This window comes from Strongylocentrotus purpuratus, unplaced genomic scaffold (genome assembly GCF_000002235.5).
Source record: "Strongylocentrotus purpuratus isolate Spur 01 unplaced genomic scaffold, Spur_5.0 spur5_scaffold_8, whole genome shotgun sequence".
In the NCBI taxonomy this organism is placed as follows: domain Eukaryota; kingdom Metazoa; phylum Echinodermata; class Echinoidea; order Camarodonta; family Strongylocentrotidae; genus Strongylocentrotus; species Strongylocentrotus purpuratus.
Genome location: NW_022145614.1, coordinates 32444140 through 32458749, shown reverse-complemented (window position 1 = coordinate 32458749; position 14610 = coordinate 32444140). Strand labels below are relative to the sequence as shown.

Below are 14610 nucleotides of genomic sequence, written 5' to 3'. Positions count from 1 at the left end.
AGGGCGTTTGGGACTGATTGTAGTACGGATGGATGGTGGACGGATCTGTAGTGAAGATATCTATTGTTGTGTTGGAGTTTCCTGTAGACTTGGTGAGCGGGCTTGCCGGATGACAATTTGGTAAAGAGGACGTCTAGGAAAGGGATGCTGTTGTTTTGCTTGGTCTCCATGGTGAATTTGATGCTCGGGTGATGCTGGTTGTTGTGGGCGAGGAAGTGGTCTAAGTCACGTCTGCTATGTGGCCAAATGACGAATGTGTCGTCGACATATAGGAGCCAGAGAGAAGAGCGTTGTGAGAGAGTCTGAAGTGACGTTAATTGTTTCGAAGTGCTCCATGAAGATGTTGGCTATATCCGGTGAAAAAGGCGATCCCATGGCTGCGCCTTGACGTTGCTGGTAGTAATAATTGTCTCGCCATTTGAAGGAAGTTGAGGCAGAAGTACGTAGGTCGTGTATTTCATCCGGTGTCAGGGGAGTTCTGTCGGGGAGGTTGTCGTCAGCTTCGAGGCGTTGTTTGACGATTCGGCAGGATTCGGTGACAGGAACATTGGTGAAGAGAGATTCAACATCTAAACTGACCATGATGTCTGTATCGTGTATGGTGGTCTTGGAGAGTATGTCGACGAAATGCTTCATTTTAGTCAGCTCGAATTTTGCTTATATTCATAAGACCTTACTAAGCTAGTTGTCGACTATTATTAGGCAATAATACATAGTTAGTTAATACAATCGCACTAAAGACTTTTAAATAGTCATATATTTCGGTTTGGTAATATCATTTCCTGTTTGTATTTCAGACTATATCACGGAATCTTCTTCATCAAGTGATTTTCTGGACATGAGTAATATTGACTCGAGCGAAGGTAAAAACAGAATATTGATAATCACTGGAGAAAAAAATGATATTATTGGATAAATAACCAGATGCAAAATGCTTCGGATTCTCTGATCCGTGTGTGACAGCCACATCTTGAATGTGCTGGATTATAAATAATTGTTTAACACGAAGAAACATGTTCATTTCAGTCAACTCGAATTTTGCTCATATTCATTAGACCGTACTAAGCTAGTTGTCGACTGTTATTAGGCAATAATATAGTATTAATGACTGCTTTGAGAGAAATAGTTGTTTTTATACGCTCAAGGGAAGGTTAGAATTGTGCTATTGCCCCGAGGCGTGCCGAGGGCAATAGCCCAATTGTAACCTTCCCGAGAGCGTATAAAAACAACTATTTCTCTCAAAGCAGTCATTAATACTTTTATATGCCAAAAAAAAAAAAAAAAAAAAAACTTTTGTCGAAGATGGGATTCGATCTCTTGCGTGCCAAAGGTGATGTAACGAAAACCGCCGCCTTAAACCGCTCGGCTATCGCGCTCTGTTACCATACCCAGCATTTTTTTCTTATATATACATTAAAATGAATTGAAAACGGCTTCGCGTGGTGGAAGCTTCGCAGCTGCTCCATTAAACAGGCCCTTCTTTTACTTTTGCAATGCATATTGGCACGAATTTAGATCAAGATCTATCGGCAGATGTTGTTTTTTTGTTTTTGGAAGTTTATTTTCGTCTTAATGTCAATATGCAAGATAAAATTATCGGTAAGATCGATCGAGATTCAATTGTATTGAAATTATCGACCAATTCTTCGCACACGTACGGTATCCTCGATCGCTCAGACCATTTTTTAACATGTAAACCTATGGGGTAACCATGGAGACTGACCTATTTTCCCAATAACCATGGTTATTGGGATTTTGAACTGTTTTTTAACCATGGTTACCGGGAATTTTCGGGAACAGTTAAAGTTTATGAATGCAATTTCGACCAATCAGATTGCTGGATTACTTAAGTGAGGTATATAATACATAGTTAGTTAATACAATCGCACTAAAGACTTTTAAATAGTCATATATTTCGGTTTGGTAATATCATTTCCTGTTTGTATTTCAGACTATATCACGGAATCTTCTTCTTCTTCATCAAGTGATTTTCTGGACATGAGTAATATTGACTCGAGCGAAGGTAAAAACAGAAAATTGATAATCACTGGAGAAAAAAAATATGATATATTGGATAAATAACCAGATGCAAAATGCTTCGGATTCTCTGATCCGTGTGTGACAGCCACATCTTGAATGTGCTGGATTATAAATAATAGTTTAACACGAAGAAACATGTTCATTTCAGTCAGCTCGAATTTTGCTCATATTCTTAAGACCTTTCTAAGCTAAACATACAGTAGGCTTGCGGGTGCACCATGTGAGAGAGAGGGAGGATTGAGGAGTCCTGAAAAGGACTCTCGGTAATCGTTCTTGAGGGTGTGAAGTCCTGAAAAGGACTGTCGGTTTAGTCTTGAAAATGACTGTTGGTTATCATTCTTAACTTATATTTCTAAGGAGAGCTTGGAGAGGATGGGTGGCGGGAGTGGCTCGACGTTTCGAACAGGTTGACTATCCGTCGTCAGGAGTGGAGAATAGCTTGCGTGCGTGAGCTTAAGTCACCGGGGTGCGGACGTGGGGAAAATATACATGACCGTGTGGGCTTGAGTCATGGGGAGTGGACATGGGTGGTCTGCCTGTCCGTCTGCTTGTCCGTCTGGGCTGGAGTCTCCGGGTTGCGGACTTAGGAGAGGTTCGAATCCATGAGTGGGGTGTGCTGTGGGCGAGACGTTGTGTGTGTCCCCGACGTAGGCGGCGTTGTAGTCTGCTGTCGTCTGCTGTGCATTAGCTGTGAGGCTGGTGGCTGCTTAGAGGGTTCGGCGGGTGGAGTGGTTAATGTACAGGTGTCTGCGAGGGTGGTGAAGGCGGTGATGGAGGCGGTGGTAGAGGAGGAGTGACCGGGTACTTGTGTATGAGGGGTTTCCAGATGCCGTTGATGTATAATCTTGAGTCTTGGGGCACTGTATTGTGGCGGTGAATTTAGATGGCTTCTCGGATTCGGCTTGCATGCCAGATCTTCTTTATGGAGATGAGATGACTGTTATCCCATTCGATTGTGTGTTCGTGTTGCTGGGCTAGTTTGACGATGGCGGACTTATCCCAGTCGCTGCATGAGTCTGAAGCTGGTTCTGTGCTCCTTGAGTCTTGTTTCCAGATTTCTTCCCGTTTCACCAATGTAGACTTTCCCACATTCGCATGGTATTTTGAAGACTCCAGCTTTCTTGTGGTTTGGATGCTTATCTTTGTGGGAGTGGAGTATCGAATGGAGTTTGTTGGAGCAACTTTGTCGAACTTGGATGTCTGCTGCTTGAAGGATACGTTGAATCTTGTGATAGGCTTGACCGATATAGGGTAGAACAACAGTTTGTTTCGGTGGTGTAGCTGCGGTTGGTTCTCTTCAGGGATGGTGTTGGCTGCGGGCTTGCTGGCGGGAGTCCTGGACTTGATCTTATGTCTTGCTGGATTTCCTGGTCTAGATGGTCGGCATCGCTGAGTTGATGGGCTTGGCGGATGAGGGCGTTTGGGACTGATTGTAGTACGGATGGATGGTGGACGGATCTGTAGTGAAGATATCTATCGTTGTGTTGGAGTTTCCTGTAGACTTGGTGAGCGGGCTTGCCGGATGACAATTTGGTAAAGAGGACGTCTAGGAAGGGGATGCTGTTGTTTTGCTTGGTCTCCATGGTGAATTTGATGCTCGGGTGATGCTGGTTGTTGTGGGCGAGGAAGTGGTCTAAGTCACGTCTGCTATGTGGCCAAATGACGAATGTGTCGTCGACATATAGGAGCCAGAGAGAAGGGCGTTGTGGGAGAGTCTGAAGTGACGTTGTTTCGAAGTGCTTCATGAAGATGTTGGCTATATCCGGTGAAAAAGGCGATCCCATGGCTGCGCCTGGACGTTGCTGGTAGTAATAATTGTCTCGCCATTTGAAGGAAGTTTAGTTGAGGCAGAAGTACGTAAGGTCGTGTATTTCATCCGGTGTCAGGGGAGTTCTGTCGGGGATGTTGTCGTCAGCTTCGAGGCATTGTTTGACGATTCGGCAGGATTCGGTGACAGGAACATTGGTGAAGAGAGATTCAACATCTAAACTGACCATGATGTCTGTATCGTGTTTGGTGGTCTTGGAGAGTATGTCGACGAAATGCTTCATTTCAGTCAGCTCGAATTTTGCTTATATTCATAAGACCTTACTAAGCTAGTTGTCGACTATTATTAGGCAATAATACATAGTTTTTTTTTTAGCAGATGTTTCTGCATTTATTGATAAATCAAATATAAAACATTCAAATAACAATAATAGTATATAATATAATTGATTTACATCAAGAGTGACAACTTAATACACACAAAATAAAATATTAAAAAAAAAAAAAATTTAAAGCTTGAAAGTATGGAGGTAAGTAAAAATAATCAACATAAATGCAGAGGCCAACTATCATAAGCAAAGAAGCTTGAGGCGATAGCAGCCGGGAAGGGGGGGGGGGGGGTACATGGCGCTGTTTTTAGGAGAATGTAGGGGAATAGAGAGTCACATATAAAGATTTTGTTCAGAAAGTATCTGAATAAAAAGTGGAAAGAAATTAAGAAAAAAGAAAAAAGAAGAAAAATGTGCAAGTTTGTGCAAGTGGGTGTGTGCAGGTGAAGTAAGTGTTCGATTCGTATTGTTAATGAACTGGTCATCTAAAATTAATTTAAATAAACAATCAAAACCTCTGAGACCCTTATGATGTTTTTGAATATGTAGATATTAAATATTTTTTCATCGATGCTTTGAATGAATAAAGAGTTGCAGAGTGTTTAATATTGTCAGGTAAAGCATTCCAAATGTCTGGACCATGATGTCTTATCGATTTATAGGCCATAATAATTTTGGGGTTTGTTAAGTGGAAATCAGATGAGTGTCGTGTGGGATAAGAATGTATATCACTATTGTAAACAAAAATATTTCGAAATGCCAAAGGTATAGTATTTATCCAACATTTATACATAAAGATTGCAGTTTGAAAACTGTGAATGTCAGCGATTTTTAATGTTTTTAGTTTACAAAATATTGGATCAGTATGGGCTAAATAATGTGAATGTGTACAAAGACGAAGTGTTTTCTTTTGGAGACGATATATTAACATAATTTTCATCTTACTACTATTGCCACAAACTATGTTATAATAAGATATGTATGACAAAATGAAGGAATTGTAAAGCATAAATAGTGACTTTTGTGATAGATAATATTTTAATTTATATAAAATGCCTATGCTTCTCGAGACTAGCATGCAAATGTTGTTAATATGACTATTCCAAGTTAGGTTTGAATCAATCATTACACCTAAGAATTTTGTAACTTCTTTTTCAATTATGGGCATGTTATCTTTAAAAATATCATAATGAAGTACATGTTTAGAGTGTATGTTTTTGAAATAAATACAATTAGTCTTATTAATATTTAAAGAGAGTTTATTGGATTTGAACCAAGATGATAATTTATTTAGTTCTAAATTGAGGGTTGTAATAAGAATGTTTAAGTCTTTATGCGAATATAATACGTTGGTATCGTCTGCGAACAGAACATATGTGAGGAGTGGTGATGCATTAACAATATCATTCATATATACTAAAAACAGTAGGGGACCTAATATGGAGCCTTGTGGTACTCCGCATTCTATGGTGGAAATATTAGATGTTGTAGATTTAAACATAACATATTGATGTCTATTACGCAAATAGTCTTCAAACCAAGAAAGTACAATCCCTCTAACTCCATATGCTTTTAATTTATGTATTAATATACGATGGTCCATGGTATCGAATGCTTTCGATAAGTCCATAGTTAGTTAGTTAATACAATCGCACCAAAGACTTTTGAATAGTCATATATTTCGGTTTGGTAATATCGAATGCTTTCGATAAGTCCATAGTTAGTTAGTTAATACAATCGCACTAAAGACTTTTGAATAGTCATATATTTCGGTTTGGTAATATCGAATGCTTTCGATAAGTCCATAGTTAGTTAGTTAATACAATCGCACTAAAGACTTTTGAATAGTCATATATTTCGGTTTGGTAATATCGAATGCTTTCGATAAGTCCATAGTTAGTTAGTTAATACAATCGCACTAAAGACTTTTGAATAGTCATATATTTCGGTTTGGTAATATCATTTCCTGTTTGTATTTCAGACAATATCACGGAATCTTCTTCATCAAGTGATTTTCTGGACATGAGTAATATTGACTCGAGCGAAGGTAAAAAACAGAATATTGATAATCACTGGGGGAAAAATGATATATTGGATAAATAACCAGATGCAAAATGCTTCGGATTCTCTGATCCGTGTGTGACAGCCACATCTTGAATGAGCTGGATTATAAATAATAGTTTAACACGAAGAAACATGTTCATTTCAGTCAGCTCGAATTTTGCTCATATTCATAAGACCTTACTAAGCTAGTTGTCGACTATTATTAGGCAATAATACATAGTTAGTTAATACAATCGCACTAAAGACTTTTGAATAGTCATATATTTCGGTTTGGTAATATCATTTCCTGTTTGTATTTCAGACTATATCACGGACTCTTCTTCTTCTTCATCAAGTGATTTTCTGGACATGAGTAATATTGACTCGAGCGAAGGTAAAAACAGAATATTGATAATCACTGGAGAAAAAAATGATATATTGGATAAATAACCAGATGCAAAATGCTTCGGATTCTCTGATCCGTGTGTGACAGCCACATCTTGAATGTGCTGGATTATAAATAATAGTTTAACACGAAGAAACATGTTCATTTCAGTCAGCTCGAATTTTGCTCATATTCTTAAGACCTTACTAAGCTAAATATACAGTAGGCTTGCGGGCGCACCATGTAAGAGAGAAGCTTCGAGGCGTTGTGTGACGATTCGGCAGGATTCGGTGACAGAAACATTGGTGAAGAGAGATTTAACATCTAAACTGACCATGATGTCTGTATCGTGTATGGTGGTCTTGGAGAGTATGTCGACGAAATGGTTCATTTCAGTCAGCTTGAATTTTGCTCATATTCATAAGACCGTAGTAAGCTAGTTGCCGACTAAATACATAGGCAATAATACATAGTTAGTTGACAACTAAAAATAGGCCCAGCTTGATATATCATACATTAGCCTACTCAGCTTGTATTTCATACTAATCAAATAATCATGTTGATTGATATGATTAGACCTACATTGATTATGTTAATCTGTAAAATGGTGAATATCGACCAAATGTATCAACTAATATTGCATATCATTTGTTTTTATTACTCAGTATCATATTTCGTATTACAATAAATGACGTAGCGCCAGTAGTCTTGATAAACCAGTGCCTCCGAAGCAATAAGACTAGAAGTCAGTAACAGATCTGGTCATTGTTTGTCCATTGTGATTAACATGAGAACAACATTTTCATAACGTGTGATACACCTTTCATAAAGAAAGGTTACCCTATAAACGATAAATCGTATGAATAATCACGATATCTTCTATACCGTTTATTTTCACAGAAAATATGGATTCATATCAGTATGCAGATAACACATGCTTGGCAGAATCATGTTTTGGTGGCGAGGAAACGACTGTATGTAGATGCGATGATATGTGTCAATTCTTTGGTGATTGCTGTCCAGACTACCCTCTAACAATTTTCAACGAGACAGGATCAAACGAGACTCTATCAGACGAGATTCAATCAAACAAGGCTTTACCAAACGAGACGCTATTAGACCTTGACGTATGGGAATGTATCGTTGATTCTTTCCTTCCTCAATTCGACCCACGCCTCGGACATGGATACAGGATGATTGCTAGGTGCCCATCAGGATGGTCTTTAGAGGAGGATGTCAATCGAAACTGTGAAGAGGTTTCTCCCAATGCAACTATAGATGTTCTTTATATCTACCAGGACACGTACTTCAGAAACCTAGATTGTGCTTCTTGCCATGAGTATGAAGAAAGTTCGTTGACAGCTGTTGTCATTTCAGCAGACCAACAATGTTGGTGGGGAGATAATTATACTCTTGAATGCATGAAACTAATGCCCACATCACAGTCCAACGTTTCGCTGAATATCAGCGGATCTAATATCATGCCTTCGGTTCGAACCATTCCCAAACCTCGACTTTGTCTCGTGAATACATCGGGAAGTTGTCCGAACGGGACAGACGAAGAGGTAGCCCGCGAGTGTCAGTATTATTACAAACCATTCATTGTTGAAGGTGTTGTAAGTAAGCATCCTGCATGCAGTTATTGCAATGGAGGTTCCTTGATATGTATCGATGAAGTGATTACAGTACCATTAGAAGGCGCAATTGATATTTTTCGTATTGACTACCCCGACCCAATAATACAATCACAATGTATAGACGGATTCGAGTTGGATGACAATGGTAACTGCGCTCCGATATCATCTGATTGGCCCGTCTGTCAATCCAAACATTTTGGGGTCAAACAAAATAACGGATCTGAAGAGTGTTTAAAAGAGATGGTTTGTTTCAGGGAGGTGACCATAGATAATACCACACTAACTTTAACAGCTCCGCCACCTTGTCTAGTTAGGTCTTCAACAGACGTGGTTAATAATGCCATCACATTCAGTTTGATTTACACGGATGGCATGAACCCATCTCTTGATATAATCCAGAGCGATATCATACATCGAATTAAAACTCCTAGCCGCGACCAATGTAAAGACATGGTAATATCAGCTAGTCAGTCCTGTTTTGTCGAAGACAACCCTGGAAACATAACACATCGTTGTCCCGAGGAAATGTTTGTCGGACACAATTTTGATTTTACGGCTTCTCTTAGCAACAACGAGTCTTTTATTTTCTTCAATGGAACTTATATTCGACCAAAATGGTGGAGTAATATCACCAACATGCAGTTCAGCAGTGCCACCGTCTCATCAGAGTATCAGTTTGTGGTGTGTGGGACCGAGATTGCTCTCCAAACCTGCTCTTTCTTCACGGTTTCCAATGATTCCTTAGAATGGGACTATCAAGAAAACCAGTCTGTTATTCTGTATCAAGGTCAGATGTACGACATAGAGGACATTCTGATTCATCCCGATGGTTCCATAAGCATCTGCTATAGTGATCAGGTCACACCCATAAGTAGAAGGTCATTGATGATCATAGGCCATGTTCTATTTGCCGTATCATCAGTTTGTCTTTTCGCTACGTTAATAACTTACATTTCCTTCTCTACCTTGCGGAATCGTCAGGGTGTCTCCATAATGAATTTCATTGTTGCCTTGTTCCTTGGACAAATCTTTCTTCAGTACATACGTCTTTCAGTCTCCCAGTTTAGAATACCTTCTATAGTTGTTGCTGCGTTATCCCACTTCTTCTTCCTTGCTTCGTTTGTTTGGACGACTATCCTTGCTTGGGACCTGAGTCGAAGCTTTGCAGCAAACAAGATAAAATCATTTTCATCTGGCTCATTTGGTCGTAAGATGGTGGCTTTTCTTGTTATTGGATGGGGCACTCCTCTCGTCTTTGTCTCGATCACTTTGGTCCTTCAGTTCGGAGGATTCCAGAATGGTCCTTTCTTGGAATACGATAGTAATACATGCTGGCTTGCCAAACTATCTAGCATAGTAATGTTCTTTGTTCCAATGTCTGTATGTCTTCTATCCAATCTCGTGTTTTTTATCATCACGGTACATGGAATTCATTCTACCAAAAAAACAACATCGGTGCTAAAACCTGGCCAGGAATCACAATTCAAACAATTGGCTGTTGAACTCAGAATATATGTCAAGGTAGGTTTCGGAGAAATGTTATTAGTATTATTATCATTATTATCATTTAATATTCAAGAGTAATTTTCCAGCAACATTCACACCTGTCCATTTTTTTTAGCCTTCCTACAATATTTGCTTTATAGGCGATACGACGCATCAAAAGTTTTATCATCAGAACTAAGAATTAATGTCACATTTTAGTAAAATTTTACTGACTTATTCTACTGCTCGAACGTTTGGGAAAATGTATGTGTCCCTATTTATCATGAAACAAACTATGCTTTAGTGGGTATGAACTCTCCTTTAGACATGCTTTCTCTCGATCTCTCTTCCTTCTCGTCATTTGTAAATAGATCTCAGCTCTTCTTGGATTCGCCTGGTTATTTGGGTTCTTAGCTATGGTCATCGATGTCCCCTTCATGGACTATCTCTTCGTCATCATCATCAGTCTCCAAGGCGTCTTCATTATTATTTCATTTGGTGCCAACAAACGAGTGAAGAAACTCTGGCGAACATCCATGGAGAACTCAACGCTGTGGACGACTCTTTCTCGAAGAGAGTATTCAAGCGGTCGTAGTAATACTGGAACAAAAGATGGACGCACACAATGTAGTGAGAAACAGTAGACACTATAAATATAAATGGAAGGAAGAAAGAGTAGATACTGACCATAAGTTGCAAAGGGGAGGGGGTAGTAAAACGGCCGTCGCAATTCCTACTCGTCAACAGAGAGAGAGAGATTAAGTGAAGGGGTGGGGTGAAGATGTCATCTATTAAAGGGATGATTGAGTGTTGGCATAGAGGGGCCCACACATAATATTTTTTGTGTGAGATAACGAAAAACCGAGTGTCAAATTCGGAAGAGCATGCAATTTAAATGAAAAATCATAAATAATAAATAAATAAATCCATAAATGTAACCATTTTTGGGGCCCCCACAAATATTCAATAATTTTGAACCAGCCGTTGAAAGATCGAAATAGCACCTAATACGTTTTATTCCAGCCAATGACAATGTTGGCTTTTTCGTGTTAGGTTATAATATACACAACCAGCCGGCCCGGGTATTTTTATGATCATTAAATTGTCAAATTAACGGTCACCGTATTTTTTTTTAAAGCGGAGCTGAATTGGTTTGATCGGATTTAATCTAAATGTCACACATTTTGGGCTCTAAAATTACCTTCATAGCAATTTTAGGTCCCAAAAGGCCACCTGAAATGTCATAAATAGGAATAAGAGCAATAACCGTGCACTTCGAAGAGCCCATATCGACAAATTCGTATAGCATTCTCGAGGAAGTTTCCAAAATATCAATTACCTCGCGTGAATAGCAGGTCCCTTTTATCGTGTCGCTGGAATTTTGAGCATGGTCTCAAATTCGTGCTACAACTCTTCTCTCAAAATAGTCACAGTCGTCGTGTGTGTCTCGAAACGGTCCCGAATACTTCTCAAAAGGTCATTTCGTACTGTAACGAAATGTATGCACATGACTCTTTAAAGCGCCTCGATCCGAATCATTTCATCCACGTGTTACGAATAAATGTATCTCAATAGTCAGGGTTCCAATTGCATGCATTAGTTGTTGCTAGGTAGAATAAACATTATTACTTGCTCTACCTAACAACACGTAATATATGCAATTAGCATTCTGACTGTAATTGAAATGCAATTATTCGTAACAGTATAAATAATTATCTATGATACCTTCAGGATTACATTCAGGTAGACTATTAACATATATTGAAAATAAAAGGAGACCAAGAATTTAAACTTGTGGCACACCAAATTTGATGGTTGATGAATGCGACTTGGCTCCTTTGAATTGAGTCACTTGTTGTCGATCACCTAAATATGATTTTAACCAATAAATAGTCCTATTACTACAACCTACACAAGCTAGTTTATTTAAAAGTAGCTCATGGTCACGGTAACAAAAGCCTTCCGAAGACCTATATGAAGGCAAATATTCATCGACCATTGATTTACCAGTTTTGCAAGGGCAGTAGCTGTTGAATGTTTAGGTCTAAAACCAGACTGATTAGGGTGTTAACATTTATTCTCGTCCAAGAATGTATGTTGTTTACTATCTATGTTATTTGCAATCACTTGGGGATGAGTTTCATTTTTATATGCCCTGCCTTTCGTTCAGACAGAAACTTGTTCATCGATAAATATTTTATTGCAAAACCAAATACACTGAAATATATCAGATTTTTATAAAACTCCAATAATGTACAAACACGTTAACAATACGTTTATTAAAATTCTGTCGAAAAATAATGCCTCGTTTTCATTAAGTTCAATATTAAAGGTAAAGACCAGTAATGGTCATGCGATTGCATTGTGAAAGAAACGTTGTGGAATCGATCAGAAAAGGTTGATCATCTAGCATCTAGCATCTGCAAGGTTCTGGAATCATCAAAATGATAAGAAATTTGGCCCATTCTTCGTAAAGTTACAAGCACTATACACAGAAAGATGTATATGGGACTACCCTATCTCTCTCACACGACCATGAGAGAGATAAATTTACCAAATATATGAATTAGTAGGCGGTTTCCCGTCAAATTTTTTATCATCATGTATTAGTCAAAACATATTCTTTCACATGATTGGTAATGAGAGCTTCCATTTCATTTTTGAAATTGGGGCGTTACCAATACTGGTCTTTACCTTTAACTTCGTTTCTCGTTGAATAAAGCGTCTATTATCTTTCACCGAATGCAAAATATTGTACCATTGCACTCAAACACATTCACTATCTGTATAATGATTCAACTTGGGTTCAGTTTGTACAAGTACCCGCGTTTTTTAGACGGCCATAAACATTTTATTATTCATGTGATATAAGATATGTATGTGACATTTGCAATAAAGTTTTAAGGTTCTGTTGGTGGATAAATGTCATTCATCTCGCTTGGTTATAAAATAGGAATAATAATCAACTAGTTTAATATGTGAACTGTATGTACTAGTGGCTTGAACATTAATTAATCCAATGTTAGATCGACACTTAGATCTACTAGACCTAAAAGTGTTGTCAAAGTGGAATAAAGCAAATAATCATTACTCACTACCGTGGCCGTTGAGCTATTTATCATCGCCTCAGTGATCTCGGGAGCTACACTTTCTTATAGTGAAGATATTAATCCCGTGATTACTCCTGCGATGATAGTCCATCGCCAGAGAAGTGGATTTAATTGTTTGTTTAATATAATAGTATGCACATTTAACGAGATCAGACAACATTTGTGATTCACTAAAACGTTATATGGGGTACCTTGGGGCACATTTGTCTTATTGATTAACCTTGTTGGGAATCTTGCATGAAAAGATCCGATTAAACAATTGAAGAAGAAAAATAACAACAACAGAAAAAACATTAAAACATAACAAGTTTTATATGGAAGAGCAACCCTGGCCGGGGTTCTGGGAATATTGAGTACTTGTTCTTATATATAAGTATATAAACCACATACATATATGTGTGTGGGGGGGGGGGGGGGAGGGGATGTGCAGATGTGAGTGTTGTGTTTTTTTAGTATTATGATTAGATTCATACTGATACTTATGTCTTGTAATTAGAATTAAACTACATTAATCTTGAGGTCTAATGTGTTCCGTGTCTTTATTTTGCATCTTCATAGTATGTGTGTGCGTGCGTGTGTGTGTGTGTGTGTGTGAGAGAGAGAGAGGGAGAGAGAGGGGGAATGAGAGAGAGAGAGGGGGAGGTATAGGGGATACAGAGAGAGAGGACCGAAAGAGAGAGAGAGAGAGAGAGAGAGAGAGAGGGAGGCATAGGGGATACAGAGGTAGAGGACCGAAAGAGAGAGAGAGAGGGGGGAGGCATAGGGTATACAAAGGTAGAGGACCGAAAGAGAGAGAGAGAGGGGGGAGGCATAGGGTATACAAAGGTAGAGGACCGAAAGAGAGAGAGAGAGGGAGGCATAGGGGATACAGAGATAGAGGACCGAAAAAGAGGGAGGCATAGGGGATACAGAGATAGAGGACCGAAAGAGAGAGAGAGAGAGAGAGAGAGAGAGAGAGGGGGGAGGCATAGGGGATACAGAGATAGAGGACCGAAAGAGAGAGAGAGAGAGAGAGAGAGAGAGAGGGGAGGCATAGGGGATACAGAGGTAGAGGACCGAAAGAGAGAGAGAGAGGGAGGCATAGGGGATACAGAGATAGAGGACCGAAAGAGAGAGACAGAGAGAGAGAGAGAGAGGGGGGAGGCATAGGGGAAACAGAGGTAGAGGACCGAAAGAGAGAGAGAGAGGGAGGCATAGGGGATACAGAGATAGAGGACCGAAAGAGAGAGAGAGAGAGAGAGAGAGAGGGGGGAGGCATAGGGTATACAAAGGTAGAGGACCGAAAGAGAGAGAGAGAGAGAGGGAGGCATAGGGAATACAGAGATAGAGGACCGAAAAAGAGGGAGGCATAGGGGATACAGAGATAGAGGACCGAAAGAGAGAGAGAGAGAGAGAGAGAGGGGGGAGGCATAGGGGAAACAGAGGTAGAGGACCGAAAGAGAGAGAGAGAGGGAGGCATAGGGGATACAGAGATAGAGGACCGAAAGAGAGAGAGAGAGAGAGAGAGAGAGAGGGAGGCATAGGGGATACAGAGATAGAGGACCGAAAGAGAGAGAGAGAGAGAGAGAGAGAGGGAGGCATAGGGGATACAGAGATAGAGGACCGAAAGAGAGAGAGAGAGAGAGAGGGGGGGGGGGGGGAGGCATAGGGTATACAAAGGTAGAGGACCGAAAGAGAGAGAGAGAGGGAGGCATAGGGGATACAGAGATAGAGGACCGAAAAAGAGTGAGGCATAGGGGATACAGAGATAGAGGACCGAAAGAGAGAAAGAGAGAGAGAGAGAGAGAGGGGGAGGCATAGGGGAAACAGAGGTA

The 14610-nt window shown here is 39.6% G+C and overlaps 1 protein-coding gene across 1 annotated transcript; it reads left to right on the top strand.

The window, feature by feature from the left end:
* Nucleotides 1–5821: 5821 nt before the first annotated feature.
* Nucleotides 5822–10712, top strand: LOC115920238. The gene is made up of 4 exons (XM_030975584.1): nucleotides 5822–6183; nucleotides 6502–6573; nucleotides 7465–9722; nucleotides 10058–10712. Exons 1-4 carry the CDS (start codon nucleotides 6159–6161, stop codon nucleotides 10328–10330), a joined length of 2628 nt encoding a protein of 875 aa, XP_030831444.1. The 5' UTR covers nucleotides 5822–6158; the 3' UTR covers nucleotides 10331–10712.
* Nucleotides 10713–14610: the final 3898 nt, after the last annotated feature.

Excerpts from the sequence above, each read along its gene's own strand:
- LOC115920238 (XM_030975584.1), top strand. The coding sequence starts at position 6,159 with ATGAGTAATATTGACTCGAGCGAAG. Across the intron at positions 6,184-6,501 it reads TAATATTGACTCGAGCGAAG|ACTATATCACGGACTCTTCT; the intron begins GTAAAAAACAGA and ends TTTGTATTTCAG. Across the intron at positions 6,574-7,464 it reads TAATATTGACTCGAGCGAAG|AAAATATGGATTCATATCAG; the intron begins GTAAAAACAGAA and ends TTATTTTCACAG.